At 41.8% G+C, this 19339-nt stretch overlaps 1 protein-coding gene across 2 annotated transcripts in view; it reads left to right on the forward strand.

Moving 5' to 3' along the window:
• The window catches only part of NBAS (NBAS subunit of NRZ tethering complex), a 1128646-nt gene that overhangs the window by 506497 nt on the left and 602810 nt on the right, over window positions 1–19339 (forward strand). For both annotated transcript variants that reach the window (XM_073625355.1, XM_073625357.1), the window contains exon 32: window positions 11068–11181. In XM_073625355.1, the coding sequence (XP_073481456.1) occupies window positions 11068–11181 (114 nt within the window). The remainder of the gene's footprint in view (window positions 1–11067; window positions 11182–19339) is intronic.

Consider the following 19339-nt stretch of genomic DNA (forward strand, 5'->3'; position numbering starts at 1 on the left):
AATAGTCTAAGTTGGTGAAGTAAAATTAGAAAAATATATACATAAAACTATTTTTCAGAAATAAAAAACTTATAATTGGCATGTGCGTATGTATTCACCCCCTTTGTTATGAAGCCCATAAAAAGCTCTAGTGCAACCAATTACCTTCATAAGTCACATAATTAGTGAAATGATGTCCACCTGTGTGCAATCTAAGTGTCACATGATCTGTCATTACATATACACACCTTTTTGAAAAGCACCAGAGGCTGCAACACCTAAGCAAGAGGCACCACTAACCAAACACTGCCATGAACACCAAGGAACTCTCCAAACAAGTAAGGGACAATGTTGTTGAGAAGTACAAGTCAGGGTTAGGTTATAGAAAAAATCAAAATCTTTGATGATCCCTAGGAGCACCATCAAATCTATTGGAAAGAACATGGCACAACAGCAAACCTGCCAAGAGACGGCCACACACCAAAACTCACAGACTGATCACTATGTAAACAGGAAGAGCCGTTGATTGGCTTTTCCTCACTCGCGTCTGACAGACGCGAGTAGAGGAGAGCTGATTGGCGGCTCTCCTGATGGGGGGGTCTGCTCTGATTGTTTATCAGGGCAGCCCCCCACGGATGTCAACAGTGGACCACCAGGGAAGCCGCCAGGACCACCAGGGAAGTACCTAACATGTGGATGGCCAGGTACATCCCCAATGGCCATTCACATGTGAAAATTAATGCCCAACATATGCCAATCAGTGGCCACAAATGGGCACCGACTGGCACCTCTATGGCACAATCAAAATCAGTGATGCCCAGCAATGCCACCCATCAGTGCCCATCTGTGCCACCTATCAGTGCCCGCGTATCAGTGCCCATCTGTGCCACCTATCAGTGCCACCCATAAGTACCCATCAATGCCACCGATAAATACTCATTAGTGCCGCCTATGAGTGCCCATCAGTGCCACATACCAGTGCCACCTATCAGTGCCCATAATCAGTGCCCATTACTACCACCTCATCAGTGCCACCTCATTGGTGCCAGTTCATTGGTGCCCATCAGTGCTGCCTTATCAGTGTCCCTCAGTGCAGCCATATCAGTGCTCATCATTGCAGATGGAAACATACTTATTTACAAAAAATTTTAACAAACAAAGAAAAACTTTTTTTCCAAAACTTTCGGTCTTTTTTTATTTGTTGCGCAAAAAATAAAAATCGCAAGGTGATCAAATACCACCACATGCATATGTGCTTGTTTGCCTGGGACTACATACATATGTGCTTATTTGCCTGGGACTACATGCATATGTGCTTATTTGCCTGGGACTACATGCATATGTGCTTATTTGCCTGGGACTACATGCATATGTGCTTATTTGCCTGGGACTACGTGCATATGTGCTTATTTGCCTGGGACTACGTGCATATGTGCTTATTTGCCTGGGACTACGTGCATATGTGCTTATTTGCCTGGGACTACATGCATATGTGCTTATTTGCCTGGGACTACATGCATATGTGCTTGTTTGCCTGGGACTACATATGTGTGTGATTGTATGCCTGGGACAAAATACATTGTGTACTTGTTTGCCTGGGACGACATACATGTGTGCTTTAGTGCCTGGGCCGACATACGTGTGCTTGTTTGCCTGGGACTACATATGTGTGTGCTTGTTTGCCCGGGACTACATATGTGTGTGCTTGTTTGCCTGAGACTACATACGGTGTGTGCTTGTTTGCCTGAGACTACATACACATGTGCTTGTTTGCCTGGGACTACATACATATGTGCTTATTTGCCTTGAGATACATACACAAATGCATGAATGGCAAGAATACTTGTATACCTGCATGTTTGCATACTTAGGTACCTACATAACGGCATGCCTGGGTACCTGCATACTTACATACGTAAGGGGTTGCATAGCGGTAAACCAACATTGTTTTTAGGCCTGCATCCTTGGAGGACTGTGTATTAGGTTGGCTAATATAGTTGCTACGTTATTTACCTGTTATACCAGTTAAATGGTTCCAGAAAGGAGAGGCAGCCAGGGGAGGCAGGTGCTCCACTCTCAGGTTCAGTGATCTGGCAGTGTCCACATCCCCGATGGACAGTGGTGTCAGATGCATCTAAACCACTGTGGTGTTTGGCATTGCAGTATTTTCCTGATTTTTCATCAGATGCACTGCGGCCGCATCACCTTGATCATGCTTGATCTCTGTTGATCTAAGCCTATGCAGGATCAAGTCTGGTTAGTATATGGATGTGAGACTGCCTGGGAATACCAGATGCTGTAAGCTTTTCCCCACCTGTGTGAGGGAGGCATCTGAGGCTGCTGTGTTTTGAGAGTTTCTTAGGCCAGTCTCTGCAGTGGTTTTGCTCCATCTCTAGCCAGCAAAAGCTTAGTAGGTTAGGCTCTTTTGGTCCTCAAGGTCTGCCACAGAGTCGTTAGTCTTTTACCTTGCATTTGACTCTTGGAGCAGAAGGTATGGGCTCATTATTAAAAAAAAAAAAAAAAAAAACCCTCAACCAGTAGCGGGACATAAGGTCTAGCTTAGAGCTTAAGCCGCTGGACATCCTTCTGTTGCTATTTTCCTGCTCTGTCCATTTAGTGTTGACTTCTGTGAGAGGTAGATTTCGGGGGCCATAGTAATCAATGACGCATTTCTTCATGTGCCGTTTTTTCCAGGATCAGCAAGGGATTTTGCAAATTGCAGTGCAAAGTCGTTTTTTTTTTTTTTTTTTTTGACTTTGCGATTTGGGCTGGCCACAACTTCGAAGGTTTACAAAGGTTTGAAAATGCAGATGTGTCAATCTCAGTATACCTCAATAATCTTTGTTCAGGAAGCAGTCTGTTCCAGATTTTCTTTAATACATTTCTGCAGGAGGAAGTTATATCAAGGTCAAGGCACATTCCCTACGTACAGTCCTACTCCAGGTCTTTGATAGAGGAGCATTCTCTCTGTCTGGAACATGAAGATCCAGGCATAGGATTGCCATAGGGCTCCGTTCCCAGGGTATTTGCAGAGCTAAAATTGCTGGTTGATGGTTTGAAGTCTGGAGAAGGGATGGGGAAGGTAACCACTGATGCCAGCTTCTTGAAGGAGGCTATAGTTCAGTGAACTTGGTCTCTATAGGAGAAAATACTGCCCATCAATATCTTGGATTTTGGCCCGTACTCCTTGCTCTGGATGTTGGGACAAACCAGTTGTAGGTGTAATCCGGAAATGCCTCTGCAGGCATATATATCAACCACCAGGAGTCATGCGGCTTAGGAAGGTGAACCACATTCTGTCTGAGGACAGTACAAGTACTGTCTCTATCACTAGTACATATTCCAGGTATAGAATAATGGCAGGGGAACTCTGCAGGTGGATCTACTTGATTCTACAACAAGTGGGGACAGGTTGTCTCTGGGTCGAAAGTCCCACCGGCAATAGGGGCATATGCACTGGTAACACCTAAGGGACCAGTTCTGCCTTATTTGATGCTTTCCCTGTGTTTCGACTTCTCCCACATCATTTGCGAAGAATCCGGGAGGTGGTTAAGACTGATAATAGTGTTAGCCGAATTAGCCCAGGAGGGCTTGGTACGCTGACATAGCGAGGCTTGCGGGAACCGCCACTTGAACACTCCCAGTACAGCGGAACCTAATAGTCTTGAGTCCTGTAGCTCCACACTGTTGAGCCCCTGGAAGCTGGTGTCAGGGAACCTCGATTACAGGACTTGGAAATATTTTTTTTTCCTGGGGGGAAGCCAGGAAGTGGCACCCACAGGAATATGTGTCGAAATTTTCTTTTCTTTCTCCAATCAGTAGGGAAAGGAGATTGGCCTTAACTACCATTAAGGGTTCAAGTTCAACCTTTCCATTTTTCCAGAGGCCATTGTTTCTCACTCCTTGTTGCATACTTCATATAGCGTGTAGTGTAGATAGTCCCACATGTCAGGCCACTCTTGTGTCCTTGGGCCAGTATTCGCTTATGGCTGTCTTTGCAGAGGCCATTTTTTTAACCAATTGGGAGACTGTTAATCTCTTATCTCGGAAGATGGGTTCTTTGATTGCTATCACTTCACTAAGTGGAGTGTCAGAGCAGGCGGCTCTTTCATGCAAGGAGCCGTTCTTGGTCTCACATCATAAGGTGATGTTGCATCCTCTTCCGTCTCTATTGCCTAGAGTGGTGTTTCTAGTTTTCACTTGAATCAGGGATAGTGAGGTTTATTTACTAAAGCTAGAGAGTGCAAAATCAGGCTCACTTCTGCACACAAACCAATCAGCATTCAGGTTTCATTGCCAATACTTAATTGAACAAGCTGAGGTTAGAAGCTGATTGGTTTCAATGCAGAAGTGAGCCTGATTTTGCACTCTCCAGCTTTAGTAAATAAACCCCAGTGTCTTGCTTTTTTATTTTTCTCCAAATTCACAGTTGCCAGGAGAATTATCGCTACCTACTCTAGAGGTAGTTTAGACGCTCAGGGTCTACTTGAGTTGTCTGCACAGGTCAGGAATCGTGATTTGTGCAGCAGAAGAGCCCAGGAAGGCAGGCGGCATCCAGGGTCAAATGTTTAGCAGTGGATCTGCCTGTTTATCAATGATGCCTATGGTTTTAAAGGGCAAAATCTAATTTTTTTCTGGGAAGAGATTCTCTACCGGGTGTGTGGGAGTATCTTGGGCCATCCACCATCAGGTGTCAGTAGTCCAGGTGTGTAAGACCGCTATTTGGTCTGTAAGTTTATACATCCACAGGGTTTTTACCAGGTGGATGTCAAGAACATGGAGGAGACTGCCTTGGTCTCAGAATATTACAAACAGTAATAGTGGCAGTTTCTGCGATGGTGTCTCCCTCTCCTCAAGGGCATTGCTTGGGGACGTCCCAGATAGTAATGACTGCTATGTGTCTCGTGATGTACGATAAAGAAAATTGGATTTTTCCTGCAGCTGTAAAATCTTTTTCTTGGAGTACATCACAGGACACAGAGATCCCCTCCCCTCTTGTCTGGAAAGTTTATTGCTTGCTACAAAACGGAGGTACTTATTGTGTAGGAGGTTTTATATAGGGGAGGACTTCTTGTTTGCTTGATTTACCAGTGTCCATTCACCAGTAGGTGGCCTATAACCCAGATAGTAATGACTAATCTGTGTCCCGTGATGTACTCCAAGAAAAGGATTTTACAGGTAAGCTTTAGGAAAAATCCTATTTTTACACAATTCAGAGGATTAACCCCTTAGGTTTCACAGTGCGTATAACAAGCGTGCTTTACTGTATATACAGACTGATTTTTACTGTTGAAAGTTTAGTAACACTTTAAGCTCCATGCCCACTGGCTTAAAAAATCCCTGCTTGCTGTCACTAGAGGTAGCTGAAAGGGTAGCAGCTGCAGGAGTGGGAACAAATTACTTGTTCCCCCCTAAAAATGGGTGGAACATGTAATATGTTCCCAAAGGTGAACTTTGCAAATTAGATATGATATACTGTCATTCAGAATTATTAGTGTACTGTAACTGTTGTTATATTGATTTTGCCTGCTTTTAACATCACCTGAGTATGAATCTGTGTAATAATCTGCATCTAATTTTAAAGGGAATAGCAAACATTCTCTGATACACTGGTCTTTTTTCATTTCCTTAAAACATTTAAGACCATTGGAATATCCATTAAACACATACAGACATTTTTATATCTCCATCCAGCAGGCTGGTGTAAGCTTTATAAGCAGTGATGTGCTAACTTCTAACTAATGCTGTATATGCAGGCTGGAAATGGCCAAATAAATATAGTTTATTCCTGAGACGGCTCTCTTAATCTGTACACAAGAAAGATGGCTCTGGCTGGAGCAGACAGGGGAGTTTATTGAGGAGTAGTAAGTGGCTCCAAGTTGTTTCAGTATAATTTGGTTACCTTGGGGAAAGTTCTCCAGCAGCTTTTGTTCTTCTCCAGAACATTGCCGTTTTGCATACTGATTACTTATTAGAAGCGCGCACACTTCACTGCTTAATGTGGCTTTCATTATCTCGTTTCTGAGCTCACAGCTCTGTGTTCGGCATCTGTAGCCCACTCTACATTATTGTCTGCGCGGAACATCTGCTCCTGCGCTCTGTGTTCTCCAATTGTGATAAATGTCTACACTTCTACTTTGTCAGTCCAATTGTTTGGAAATCCAAGGAGGGGCTGCCCAGCAGCTTAGTGTACACTGGGATCACTGGCGGCCAACCTTCATTGTATTGCTTTTTCCACATCATGTAAGAGAAGAATGATCCGCAGTCAGAGGTCTCTGAGAACCATTCCAGTGGCTGATAACTTACACTGTTGGTAGATTCATGTTTTGATTAATGTTTGCTGATTTTCTTTTCCTTTCTCATGTTGGTAGATGTTTGCTTACCCTTTCATCATAGAAGCATTTCTTGCAAGTCCATGCAGTTCTAATCTCTTCACAGACTTGCTTACAGGGCCATATTTCTGCATAGCGAACATAGGTTAGGGCTTAGGGCAGCCAGAGGTCACCCATTGTCACACATCATGCTGCAGACTGTCATTGACTGATTCTTGTCTATAGTAAAAGGTTCTAGATTGTTGCTCAACCTGCCAGGGTACAAGCAAGCTGGGTTCTCTCATAGCGACCTGCAAAGAGAACCAAGTTGGCATCTACATCTCTTTTTCATCTGTGGTGGTACTGATGTAGAATGTGTGAAATATCTCTTTTAGCTTTTTTCTACTACCAGCCTTGGTATGGCTTGTGTGGCTATGGGGGTACTAAGGCTCAATTATCAACTATAGTGTTGAAGGGTTTGCACAAGTCAATATTAGCTTTGTTTACAAGTACATGGCTTTGTTCTTCATAGAGGGTGCTAGCTGTGTCCCTTTTATATCAGGAGCATCCAACCTGCGGCCCATGACGGCTATGAATGCGGCCCAACACAAAATTGTGAACTTAAAAATGGGGGGGGGGGGGGGGGGGCTGGAATTTTTTGTAAAAAATGCATTTACACTTAGTGAACACATATGGCCAAAAAAATTGGATAGCGTCTCTTTACTGGACTTTTATAAGTTTTATCTTCCCAGAGAAAAATACCCACTCTTCACAATCATGCCTTATTCATGTCATCATTTTGTGGCAGCACCTATATTTGTGAGCAACTATATTCAAGGATGAAGCATACAAAGGGCAAAATTAGAACCAAAATTTCTGATGAGCACCTTGAGAATTCATTGAGAATTACTATTATTTCCATCGAACCAGATATTGATGTGTTCGTTTATCAAAAACAGTGTAAAATATTGCACTCGTTTTCTGTTGCACTCTTTTACTTTTATAACAAAAAATATTACAAAAAATATCAGTGATCTGCCCGACTTTTTCTGTTCATCTGCTATTTTTATTATTAGTGTATTTTATGTGTGTCCCAAGACATTTCCTCTTCTTCCTAAGTGGCCCAGGAAGGTCAAAAGTCGGGCACACCTGATTTATATTATCAAAGAAAATATGCTTTGTTTGCAGTCCTTGAGGATCAGGATTGGGCACTGTCTATCAGGATTAATGCCATGTCCTTACTCTATTTTGACCCTGTTGTGCCCACTACAAATCATGGACTATGTAGGATGCAAATACTGCCTGTTTGGTACCAGCTCTATCTTTTAATTAGGGCTTCTTCCTCTTTCACTGGATCTAGATTCACATTTATTATTAGAATTATACAGGATTTATATAGTGTCAGCTGTTTGCACAACACTTAACAAAAAGGGAGACAGTACAGTTATATTACGACAAGTGGGTCAGGAGGGCTCTGCTCACAAGAGCTTTCGATAGGTTTTCTTTCTTTTTTAACAATACTTTCACTTCCATGACACCAATTTTTTATTTAGGACAAAACTGCCCTCACAATGAGCACTGGAACCCTTAGAAAGAAACTCTTTTGCAGCATGGTATTATGCTCCTCCTGTTGCTTGGTACATGTCACTAAGGTGAGTAAACTGATTGGGGTCAGGCGCTAAAGGGAGCATAAAGCTTTTAAAGGAGAAGTACAGCCAAAGCTCATTTAGCTGTACTTCTCCTGTGGAGCACAGCAGTGCAGTTCATTCTGCACTCCTGTGACCCATTTTCAGCAGATAGCAGGCTGAAGGCACATAGCTGGTCCAGGCTTGGAAAAGATCGCAACCATATGATCAGGAACAACCCAGGAGCTTGGACCAGCACCTTGCTCAGCCTCTCAGCAAGCCCCTGAGAGCCTGAGCCAGCCACTCTCACCCCTTCCACAGCTCAGCACACCAGTAAGCACGGTGGGGAGGAGGAACAGAGAACCGGTCACTGACAGTCACCAGCTCTCTGGTCAGGGAGCTCTGAGAAGCAAGCGTTTTGTGGAGTTAGATCACTCAGTTCTCTGTGGTAGAGCCGGCAGGGGACAAATGCAGCATTGGACTGATGCTGCATCCACCTAGGTAAGTGTGATTCCAAAATAAAAATTAATCCTACACTTCTCTTTTAAGTATTGGAACATTGGGGCTTATTCATACTATGTCTATTGATCTACATAGATCAACATAGGCTCAATTTGGGGAAAACATTTGTTGGTGATGTGCTCTGTTCACACCATATATGTGTGATGGTGTCTGGTGCATAGAAATAACAGCTTCTATGCATTTTTATGCAGTGCGACACATCACAGCATGTCACAACACTCTGTGGTGCATAGAGTTGAGTGAAGTCACCAGCATGCATGGATTTTAGCTTGCAGGCTGGTGAGAACAAGACAAGCCCTTAGTGTTCTCTTATTAGGTTCTACTAGAATTATTTTTTTTCTCTGTCCAAAGACTCTTCATTAATTAAAGTTTTATTTGTATCTTGGAAAAAGTAAAGCATTATGATTAAATTGTGGTTGCCTTGAAGACTGTAAAAGTCCATATCACATTTTCTAACAGATTCTTCTCCAGCGGACACCTGATACCTTTTACCAAATTAAAAAAAATACAATATATTTGTTTCCTGCAGATAAGGTCCAAAGCTGACCACACACCGTCAGATTTTGTTTTAGATATGATCTCTCAGATCAGCAAAATTTACCAGCTATATTGTGTGAAGGTCTGCCAAAACAATCAGACCAAATATTATCCATTTGGGTAGACAGTTGAGCTACCCACAGTCCTAAAGTAGAACTATAGGCAGTTTTTTTTTTTTTTTTCATTTTGGATAGAGCAAGAGAGGGTTATAACCCCTGTCAATTTTTTTAAATTTTGTTTTGCCATCATGTCCCATTGCAGAGATTTCCCTTCACTTCCTGTCCCATAGCCAAACAGGAAGTGAGGAAAAATCACTGCAAATTAAAAGAATCTCTTGGGGACCGCCAGGTTACCAGAACTAGTGTCACCATTGCAAGATTCCCCTCTATTACTGTTTTGGGGATAACCCACAATTTGGGATTTTCTTTTACTTTCACTTTCAATGATAATGGTAAACAGGATATATAGAGAGGGTGAATCTTCTTAACGGACACAGACAGCAATAAAAACTTAATAGGTGTTTTAATCACTCTCCACTCCATCCAAAACTAAAAAAAAAAAAAAAATGGCTTTAAAGCGGAGGGCCGCCCAAAAAAAAAAAAAAAAACAGCAGCTACACATACTGCAGCTGCTGGCTTTTAATAATAGGACACTTACCTGTCCTGGAGTCCAGTGTTGCTGGCACCGCAGCTGATGTTTCCATCAGCTGTTGGGTGCTGCCGCCACCATTGCGGGTAAGGGTACCTGGCAGTGTAGCCTTTTGGCTTCATGCTGGGAACCCTACTGCGCATGCACGAGGCCCGCTCCTCTCTCCTACTGGCCCAGCAACAAAGGAAGGAAGAGGGAGGAGGAGGGAGCCTCAGCCGTGACATCAATAGCCACGGCTGAGGCTCCCGGAAGTGGGAAAGGATACCTGTCAAAGACAGGTATCCTGTCCGCCCTCCCCCCTGAAAGATGCCAATTGTGTCACAGGGGGGGGGGGGGGGGAGATCAGATCCACTTTTGGGTAGATCTTCGCTTTAATTATACTTGAAATAATGGAAATGGCTGGATTGAGTGATAATGAGCTTGTTGGAGCTGCTGGTCTCCTCACTTTCTCCCACATTCGCAAAAACTTCCTAAACAGACTTTAAAAATGTAAGGAGATCTTTGCAGTGTTCTACAACTTGCCAGCGCTGATGGTGTCTGCAAAAATAGGTTGTTGTTAACACGTTTTCCGTTTGACTGAATCTTAAAGCAGTCCAGTCTAGTAGTCTGTAGCTTTTATTTATTTTTTTTATCATTAAAAGTCTGTAGCTTTGAATATTTTTATAATTTCACATTGTCTGCTCTATAGCTTTCTGTGCTTCTGATATGAAAAGGGTGCAGTATGCTATTATATATTTTAAAACAAATACTTGGTAATGGTTCATTTTGCTTATGGCAGGAATTTTGCACACTAATGCCCCGTACACACGGTCGTATTTTCTGACGGAAAATGTGTGATAGGACCTTATTGTTGGAAATTCCGACCGTGTGTGGGCTCCATCACACATTTTCCATCAGAATTTCCGACACACAAAGTTCGAGAGCAGGATATAAAATTTTCTGACAACAACATCCGTTGTCGGAAATTCCGATCGTGTGTACACAAATCCGACGCACAAAGTGCCACACATGCTCAGAATGATTTAAGAGACAAAAGCTATTGGCTACTGCCCTGTTTATAGTCCAGACATACGTGTTTTACGTCACCGCGTTCAGAACGATCGGATTTTCCGACAACTTTGTGTGACCGTGTGTATGCAAGACAAGTTTGAGCCAACATTCGTTGGAAAAAATCCATGGATTTTGTTGTCGGAATGTCCGATCAATGTCCGACCGTGTGTACGGGGCATAAGAAGTGGTCCAGTAAAGCATCTAATATATTAAATTATTCTACATTTGTGTGACTGTTCTAGGTATGGAAAAATCACTGACAGAAAAGGTTGGTATTCTAAAATTGCATCGGGAATATGTGGCCGATTCAAACATAATTTGTGCTTACCAGAGAACGTTGACATAGTTTATGGGGGGCCGTTATGTAATCTGTGTCTTGCTCTTTGTCATTGCAGTGCGTTTGTGTTCTGATCGCCTTAGCCTCATCAAGAAGTGTATTTCTCAGTCTTCCACCAGCTACAAGCAGGCATCCAAGCTACTGTCACTGGCTCATCTGCTGAGAGTTGCAGGTACATTTTTTCTTATCTAATAAAGGGCACACAATACAATTTGTAATTTAATTGGTGGTATTAATAGCATGCATTATATTTGTTTTAGGTGTTGACCTATACTAACTAACCTGTGTAAAGAAGATGTATATACTTACCTATATTCAGCCTGCTTCAGTCCAGTCATATGATCCATCTCCTCTGTCAGCCAGCGGCAGGTGGAGGGACATCGGAACCTATGGGTGATGTCATCACTCCCGGCTTTCCCAGCTGTTGTCAGCCGCCGCTGGCTGACACAGGGGAGCCGCATCACATGACCGGACTGGTGATGGCTGAAAATAGGTAAGTATATACATCTTTTTTACATAGATTAGTTAGTATAGCAACTGCGAGGAAGGGGAGGGCATTTTAAAGACCAGTTAGGAATTCTACTTAAAGGTAACCCATTCATTATAAGTGGGCTGCCAACACACCGTAACAGATTAAAAAAATCCTGCGTGACCCTTTAACAACGCAGGAGGCCCCAACGTGCCATATATGTGTTGTGGTAATAACCAATTAAAGTAGATGTAATCCCAGTCACCAAAATATCATATAATCATTGCTGTTCTTTTCAGTTATTTCCAATATTTATAAATGTACAGCTTCATTAAAAAAAAGAATTGTCAAAACACTTCTATTCAGAGAAAAACTGGACGCCACAATGCAAAATACCAGCTATATCAAATGCTTTGAATTCAGATGGCGCTTCTTCATTGATTAGAGTTTAACAGCATCTGAAAAATCATCACTATAATCTCCATTTATTTTGGCACCTATTGGAATTGGGACTAATACAGCCAATTACCAAAAATCAATCAATTGATCAACAAGTTTTTGGTATCAGGTGACTTGATCACCAATTCATACTGTATATCAGTTTACCATTAAATGTACTGACCATCCTTTGAACTCCTGGCCCACCGGCAAGCTCGGGAGGCTATTGTTTCACGGTATCCTCCCTTCACTTCTCCTCTTCCTTCTTTCTCTTCTATTCTATACTTTCTTTTACCCCCTATACTTAATGTTCTTATATTTGTAACACCATTCCAACAGTTACTTGATTTTACTTGATTTTGACAATATTTAACGGCCTGAGGCCCCCTGTTTAATCTCTAACTTTTTGTCAGAAATTCATAGCATACGTTCTACTTTGTCATTTTAAATACTTAATAAAACATATTTAAAAAAAAAAATAATTGTTAATTCTGCCATAATAGTCTTTTTCATTCATTTTCTGTTATAGGGTGACAACACTCTGTCCCTGTTATGCGCTTATGTTGTCACCCTGTCACACAGCCTTTCAATATGGACTACACGTGTCTGTTTTACCACATGTTACTGTATACAGGCAAAGTTAAGTGTTGTCAAAAACAGAAAACCTCCCCTGAAAAATGAAGCTATCCCTTGAGTCCATACATGCACACAGGAAGGTGTAAGGAGGCTGTGGGAAATCAGGACACTGAAACACAATAAAGTATGGAAAACAAGTAAAACACATATGAAAAAAAGAAGTTGCACAGAGCTTTAAAGTATATGTGAACCCTCACCTTGTAAAACAACCAATTCAGTTTAAAAAGGAAATTAAAGGCAAAACATTTGTGTGTGTGTGTATGTAAAAAACTATATATATATATATACACACACACACCTTTTTTCTCCTTTTTTCTTTATAAGTGATCACATTCCCTCTGTTCTTACCTGCATAAGGAGCTCAGAGAGCTAGGGGAGGGAAAACAGTAGCACACTGGTCTTTCCAATAAATGGCTGTTTGGGTAGGAGCATGCTGACTTTACACTGTGTTCTCATGCCTAGTGAGATCAGTTTTTAATATGAAAGCAAAGGGAATGGCAGGAACACCAGGGATTTCACACAAAGGGGACAATACAAAGAGAACAGGATACCTTTTTATGCAAGTACATGGTACAGCAGGTACATATCTTGAATATGAAAAGTTGGGGTAGCATACTCTTTAACTACTTGACGACCACCCGCCGCAGATATACTGCGGCAAGGTGGCACAGCTGCATGAAACAACGTACCATGCACTAGCCAGTGTGCTGCCTGGCCAGCGGGGGAGCCAATCAGCGGGACTGGCGGATGTGATGTCCGCCAGCCACCCGCGATCGCTCCCCAGAGAGACAGGTCAGGTATGAACAGAGAGATCTTGTGTTCCTGCTAAGCAGGAACATGGATCTCTCTGTTTATACAGTCAGTCCATCTCCCACACAGTTAGAAAGCATCCCCTAGGAACACACTTAACCCTTTGATCGCCCCTGGTGTTAACCCTTCCCTGTCAGTGTCATTAGTACAGCAACAGTGCATACTTTTAGCATTGATCACTGTAATAATGTCACTGGTTCCCAAAAAAGTGTCAGGTGTCCGATTTGTCTGCCGCAAGGTCGCAGTCCTGCTAAAAATCGCTGATCACTGCCATTACTAACAAAAAAATAAATACAAAATTTCATAAAAATATCCCATAGTTTGTAGACGATATAACTTTTGCGCAGACCAATCAATATATAGTTATTAGTAAAATATTGTTTTCTTTCAAAATTGTCCCTGTTTATAGCGCAAAAAATAAAAACCGCAGAGGTGATCAAATACCACCAAAGGAAAGCGCTATTTGTGGGAAAAAAAGGACATCAATTTTATTTGGATACAGCATTGCACGACCGCACAATTATCAGTTAAAATAACGCAGTGCCGTAATGCAAAAAATGGCTCAGTCATTAAGGGGGTAAATCCTTCCAGTCCTTAAGTGGTTAAAGAGGAGTTCCGCTCCCCCCCCAAAAAAAAAATAGTGAGCAGCTACAAATGCTGTACCTACTGACTTTTACTATTAGGTCACTTACCTGTCCAGGCATCCAGCAGTGTCCTCACCTGAGACAATTCTTGAATTGGCCCTCGGGTGCTGGCACTTCCATCTATGCTAAGTGAACCCGGAAGTAAAGCCTTACAGCTTCACAGCTGGTTTCTTACTGTGCATGCGCAAATCACAGCAGTAACAACAACCTCCCGATCGCTACTTGGCAGCTTTTTGATCATGTGACCGCTGTGACAGCCAATCGCGGTGGTCACATGACCGAAATGCCTGCCTCCAGCGATAAGGAGTTAACAAACTAAATGTCCCTCAGTGAGAGTTAATGTTATGAAGCTCCAGCATGCCTACTTTAATACAGACATGACTATTCGGCTCAAACACTCCAACTGGAATATTTATGTTCGTATGTACTCCGTTTAGCTTTGCTTCAATCCGATACTTTCTTATTGTTTAAAATTCCAATCAATAAAAATGATTGAAAGTGAGACATAAAACAAAACTGTTATTTTGCTCCTCCTCGTACTGTGTTGTGGTCAGGGTTGCCAACTGCTAGTAAATTTACTGACAGTTTGTAAAAATATGTGATTTTTTTTACAACTGCCAGTAAATATTAGGGGCTGATCATTTCATGCCATGTTGACTTTTTAAGTGTAACTCTAGCAAATTACTTTGTTCTAGGTATTGTCAGTGTTTCCATATCATATTTATACTGTTCAAATAGTCATTGTGTTAGTTATCAATAGGACTTCTGTAATTTCTCAGGTTGCAAGTAAAAAAAATGTGCCCGTCGTTAAATTTGCCATGTTTTGTCAGTAAAAAAATGCTGCGGGAGGTTGGCAACCTTGGTTGTGGTGCACACGCTGCATTGTACTATATATTGCATTGGGATGCCACTCTCAATGAATGGTACCACACCGCACATTGTGAGCTTGTGCATGTGGTCCTGCACATTAACATGAGTGTTGCCGACATGCTCAAGTTTATCAGCACTGGGGCTACTAAAAGATTGTTCAGACTGAGGGTTTTTCTGAGACTTAGGAATCCAGGGCATATTTCTTGCCTAGTATCACATTAATATTTCACTGCATTCACACAAAGGCCTGACGGGGAGCATCGGCTGGCTTATTGCACCAGTGCGCGCTGGTAATGATTGCCCGTAGAGCTCTTAGATAAATTCTCTATCTTTTAGCTGCAACTCAGCTGTAACTAATTTCTTTCTGTGGTGGTGTGCTCCCGATGCCAGAGGAAAGACTAAACTATTGATTAATTCTCTTCTACCGGAATTCTGTAGCTGTGGGCTTAATAAATGTGATTGTTTACTTGTTGCCAAGTTCTAGAGGCTGCTCATTTCTTGGGAAGTTTTAGAGGAAGGATGGTAGAGAGCTATATTCTGATCTGTAGCTGTAAAACATCATGCAGAGTAAAATAAATAGCTGCCTTTGCCTTTTTTTTCCCCCCGCATAGTGGACTTGGACAGTTAATTTTGGGCTATTTAGGAAAGATTTTTGTACGTTTAAGTCAGACATCCGCCTGCTTTTTGCTGACTTCTCCAAGACTCTGTGAAATTGTTTTGGGTACTTATAATAATGAAGACCTAGGAAGGTCATTGTATGTGTCTTGAAGTAGACGTTTAGCCTGCCTATAAGGATTTTAACAAACATTCTTTTGGATGGAGATATTTTGTTCTTTGCATTTCAGACATTTTCCAGAATTGTGACCCATACAAGGTCCACTAGGGAGGATGAGGTCAGAGCAAAGCTTGTCAGTCACAGCAGCAAACCACATACATCCCTTAATGATGGTTCACCATTCAGGCAAGGAAGAAGGCAACATTGAGACGCTGGGGTGTTGCAATGCTGAGTTTGTTTTTCTGAACAAAATGTTTAGTTAATCATAAAAAGAGAAATTCTGTCTCATCAAATAGAATGTTATTCTCAAGCTATAAGCTGCAAGAGCAATAAAATTCAGTGTAAGTTCATCGTTTTCAGAAAAAAAATGAAAAGGTGAACTAACATCCTATACCCTCCCCCCTCCAGTCCTCACTGTGCTTATCTTAGTGGATGATGAGCTGTCAGTGCCCACGCAGCTGTTGTTAGAAGTCCAGGGATTTGAAATCCCTACTCTTCTTACCCTTCCTTCTGTAGGGCTTCCAGGATGTTTCTGAGCGTTTCTTGGTCAAAGTTGTGACGTGCCAACGCTGACCAATCAGAATTGCTCTGATCCATCCTGGAAGTCTTACAGAGAGATGGGGGAGAAAAACTAGGATTTCCAATCTCTGGACTGCTTCTCTGGCTGGGCACCGACAGCTCATCACCCATGAAGGGTAAATACAACAGTGACCAGGGGATGGGCAGGGTGTCACCTTCGTTTTTTTTTCTGAAAAGTTCAACTAACCTTTTAATGCTTTGATGTCCTTTCTTTGCTATCAAACATAGCATATTCAGGGTGTAACATGTTAGTGATGTAGCAGCTCCACAACATGATTCCCCAAGTCCTTGTTGTGCTAGCGGGCAGGGGATCTTCTCCCTGCACCTGCTGTCACAATTATAAGAAAAAGTGCAGCTGTGCGGAGCTCTGCCCACTCGGCTGCATCATTCATTCACATATTCTGTGAATATGGGAACTACTGTCAGCCATTACGGTTGATGGCTTGTAGTTTTCTTTTTTTTTTTTAATCAGAAAAGGTTTTTTTGAAAATAAACAAAATACAAAGACAATCCAGTGAGCTGACACAGAGCTATAAACCATATACATTCAGTTGTACTAGAAAGATAATTTGTGTTGCACCACATCCCAACATGGCCTAATAAGTCAATTATACAGCATGTCCAGCAATCGGTATATGAAGATTGAGGCTAAACTAAACAATATAAACATAGGGTCCAGAGAAAGGAAAAAACAAAACATAAACCACATATGCTGAAGACCATTTAATAAAATCATCCAGCTGGACATTATAGAAGTCTCATCAGGATGAGTTCTCTAGGATTCAGCCCAGGGGTATCAAGCCAAGGAGCCCAGAGCCTTTGGGCCTCAAATTTGCCCAACCGACCCCTGTGCTTATCTATATATCTCTATATATATATATATATATATATATATATATATATATATATATATATATATATATATATATATATATATATATCTTTCCAAGAAAAGGGTGTTCCCCATATGATTCACCCAGGTTTTAACAGATGTGGGGTTGCAGAATTACTTTCCTAGCCTGAAATAAAGCGCTAGAAAAGGCTACTCTTGTCATCTCTTCTGGAATCACCTCTTCAAGGACACCTAGCAAACAGCAAATTGAATTTAGAGGAACAGTCGTTTAAAAAACTCTGTTGAAAGTGGAGAGAACCCCGCTCCAGTATCAATGAAGTTTTGGGCATCGCCAGAGGAGATGAATGAGGTCCCCGGTTAGTAGTTTTCCATGAACTACCAGGGTACTGGTGATCACTCTAGGTCGTTAATCGAGTCTTCCTATCATTCAGTAACTGCTTGGCACAGGCAAACCGCTACATGGCCAGTCTGCAGGAACCTGCTGATCGTGGGTGCAATGCTTCACAGGCTGCTGGTAAAAAAAAAAAAAAAAAATACATTCACATTTTTTACCTGCAAAAAAATGTACAGTTCTTTATTTTTTACATTTTTTTAATTATTTATAAAGGTAAATTTAGCCTTTAACTGCTTCTGGACCACCCACTGCACATCTACTGCGGCAGGGCGACCCGGCTGCGCGAAATAACGTACCTGTACGTTGTTTCCACCTCGGGGTCTGGGGCGCACACTGCCAGCGACCCACTCGCGCTGTGATTGGAAACAGCAGAAGCCATTTAGCAGGTCCAGCAGCTGCGATGGCCGCCTGGACCCGCCGATTGTTTGCTGGAAAGGCAGAACAGCAGGCTACCTATGTAAACAAGGCAGACCACTGTTCTGTCAGAGAGGAAGAGAGGAATCTTGTCTTCCTGCTAATCAGGAACACAGATCTCTCTCTTCCTCCATTTAAACCATCCCCCACACAGTTATAAATCACTTCCTAGGATCACACTCTAACCCTTTGATCGCCCCTGATGCTAACCCCTTCCCTGTCACTTTCATTTATACAGTGACCGTGCATTTTTTTTTTTAGCACTGATCACTGTATTGGTGTCACTTAGTGTCCAATTTTTCCGCTGCAATGTCGCAGTCCCGCAAAAAATCGCTGATCGCTACCATTACTAGTAAAAATAAAAATGCCATAAATATATCCCATAATTTGTAGACGTGATAACTTTTGCGCAAATCAATCAGTAAACGCTTATTGGGATTTTTTTACCAAAAATATGTAGCAGAATACATATTGACCTAAATTGATGAAGAAATTGGATATTTAAAATTTTTTTATTGGCTGTGTTTGATAGCAAAAAAGTACAAAATTTTGTGTGTTTTTTTCAAAATTGTCGGTCTATTTTGTTTATAGTGCAAAAAATAAAAACCACAGAGGTGATCAAATACCACCAAAAGAAAGCTCTATTTGTGAGAAAAAAAAAGACTTCAATTTTATTAGGTAACAGCGTTGCACAACCGCACCATTGTCAGTTAAAGCAACGCAGTGCCATATTTTAAAAAATGGCCTGGCAATGAAAGGGGTAAAACTTTCTGGATCTGAAGTGGTTAATGTACTGTCTCTTGGTCCTCTAAGCCAGTGTTTCTTAAATCCAGTTGTCAAGGTGCCCCAACAGGTCATGTTTTCAGCCATCTATTATTTTGCACAGGTGATTTGATCAGTTTAACTGCCTCAGTAATTACCACAGCCGTTTCACCTGGGGGAAATCCTGAAAACATGACCTGTTGGGGCCTTTGAGGACTGGAGAAACACTGCTCTAAGCAAATATAAAAGAGACAAACGAATGCAGCTCTGTAATCATTAATGTGACATTAAAAATACTTTTTTAATGCAAGCAATACATGTACAGCAGGACTGCAGTATTGCCGTGCTAACAAGAAATATGTTGATAGAAGGGGAAATCATAGCAGCAGAAAAAAAAAATATCACTTTGCTGTTTCTCCTATCGCTGTCCAGTCACTTGCTGGGGACTGTTGTAGGACAACTTTGGCTCAGAGGAAATGGGTTAACTGATTCTGGCTGTCAGACTGAGGACAGAAAAAAGTACTGCCGGAGGAAAGCTTTTTTGACTATACTTCTGTAGATCACAAGAGTACACTTAGGGGTTATTTACAAAAGGCAAATCCACTTTGCACTACAAGAGCACTTGGAAATGCAGTCGCTGTAGATCTGAGGGGTAGATCTGAAATTAGGGGAAGCTCTGCTGATTT

This window comes from Aquarana catesbeiana, linkage group LG04 (genome assembly GCF_042186555.1).
Source record: "Aquarana catesbeiana isolate 2022-GZ linkage group LG04, ASM4218655v1, whole genome shotgun sequence".
NCBI classification, from domain to species: Eukaryota; Metazoa; Chordata; class Amphibia; order Anura; family Ranidae; genus Aquarana; species Aquarana catesbeiana.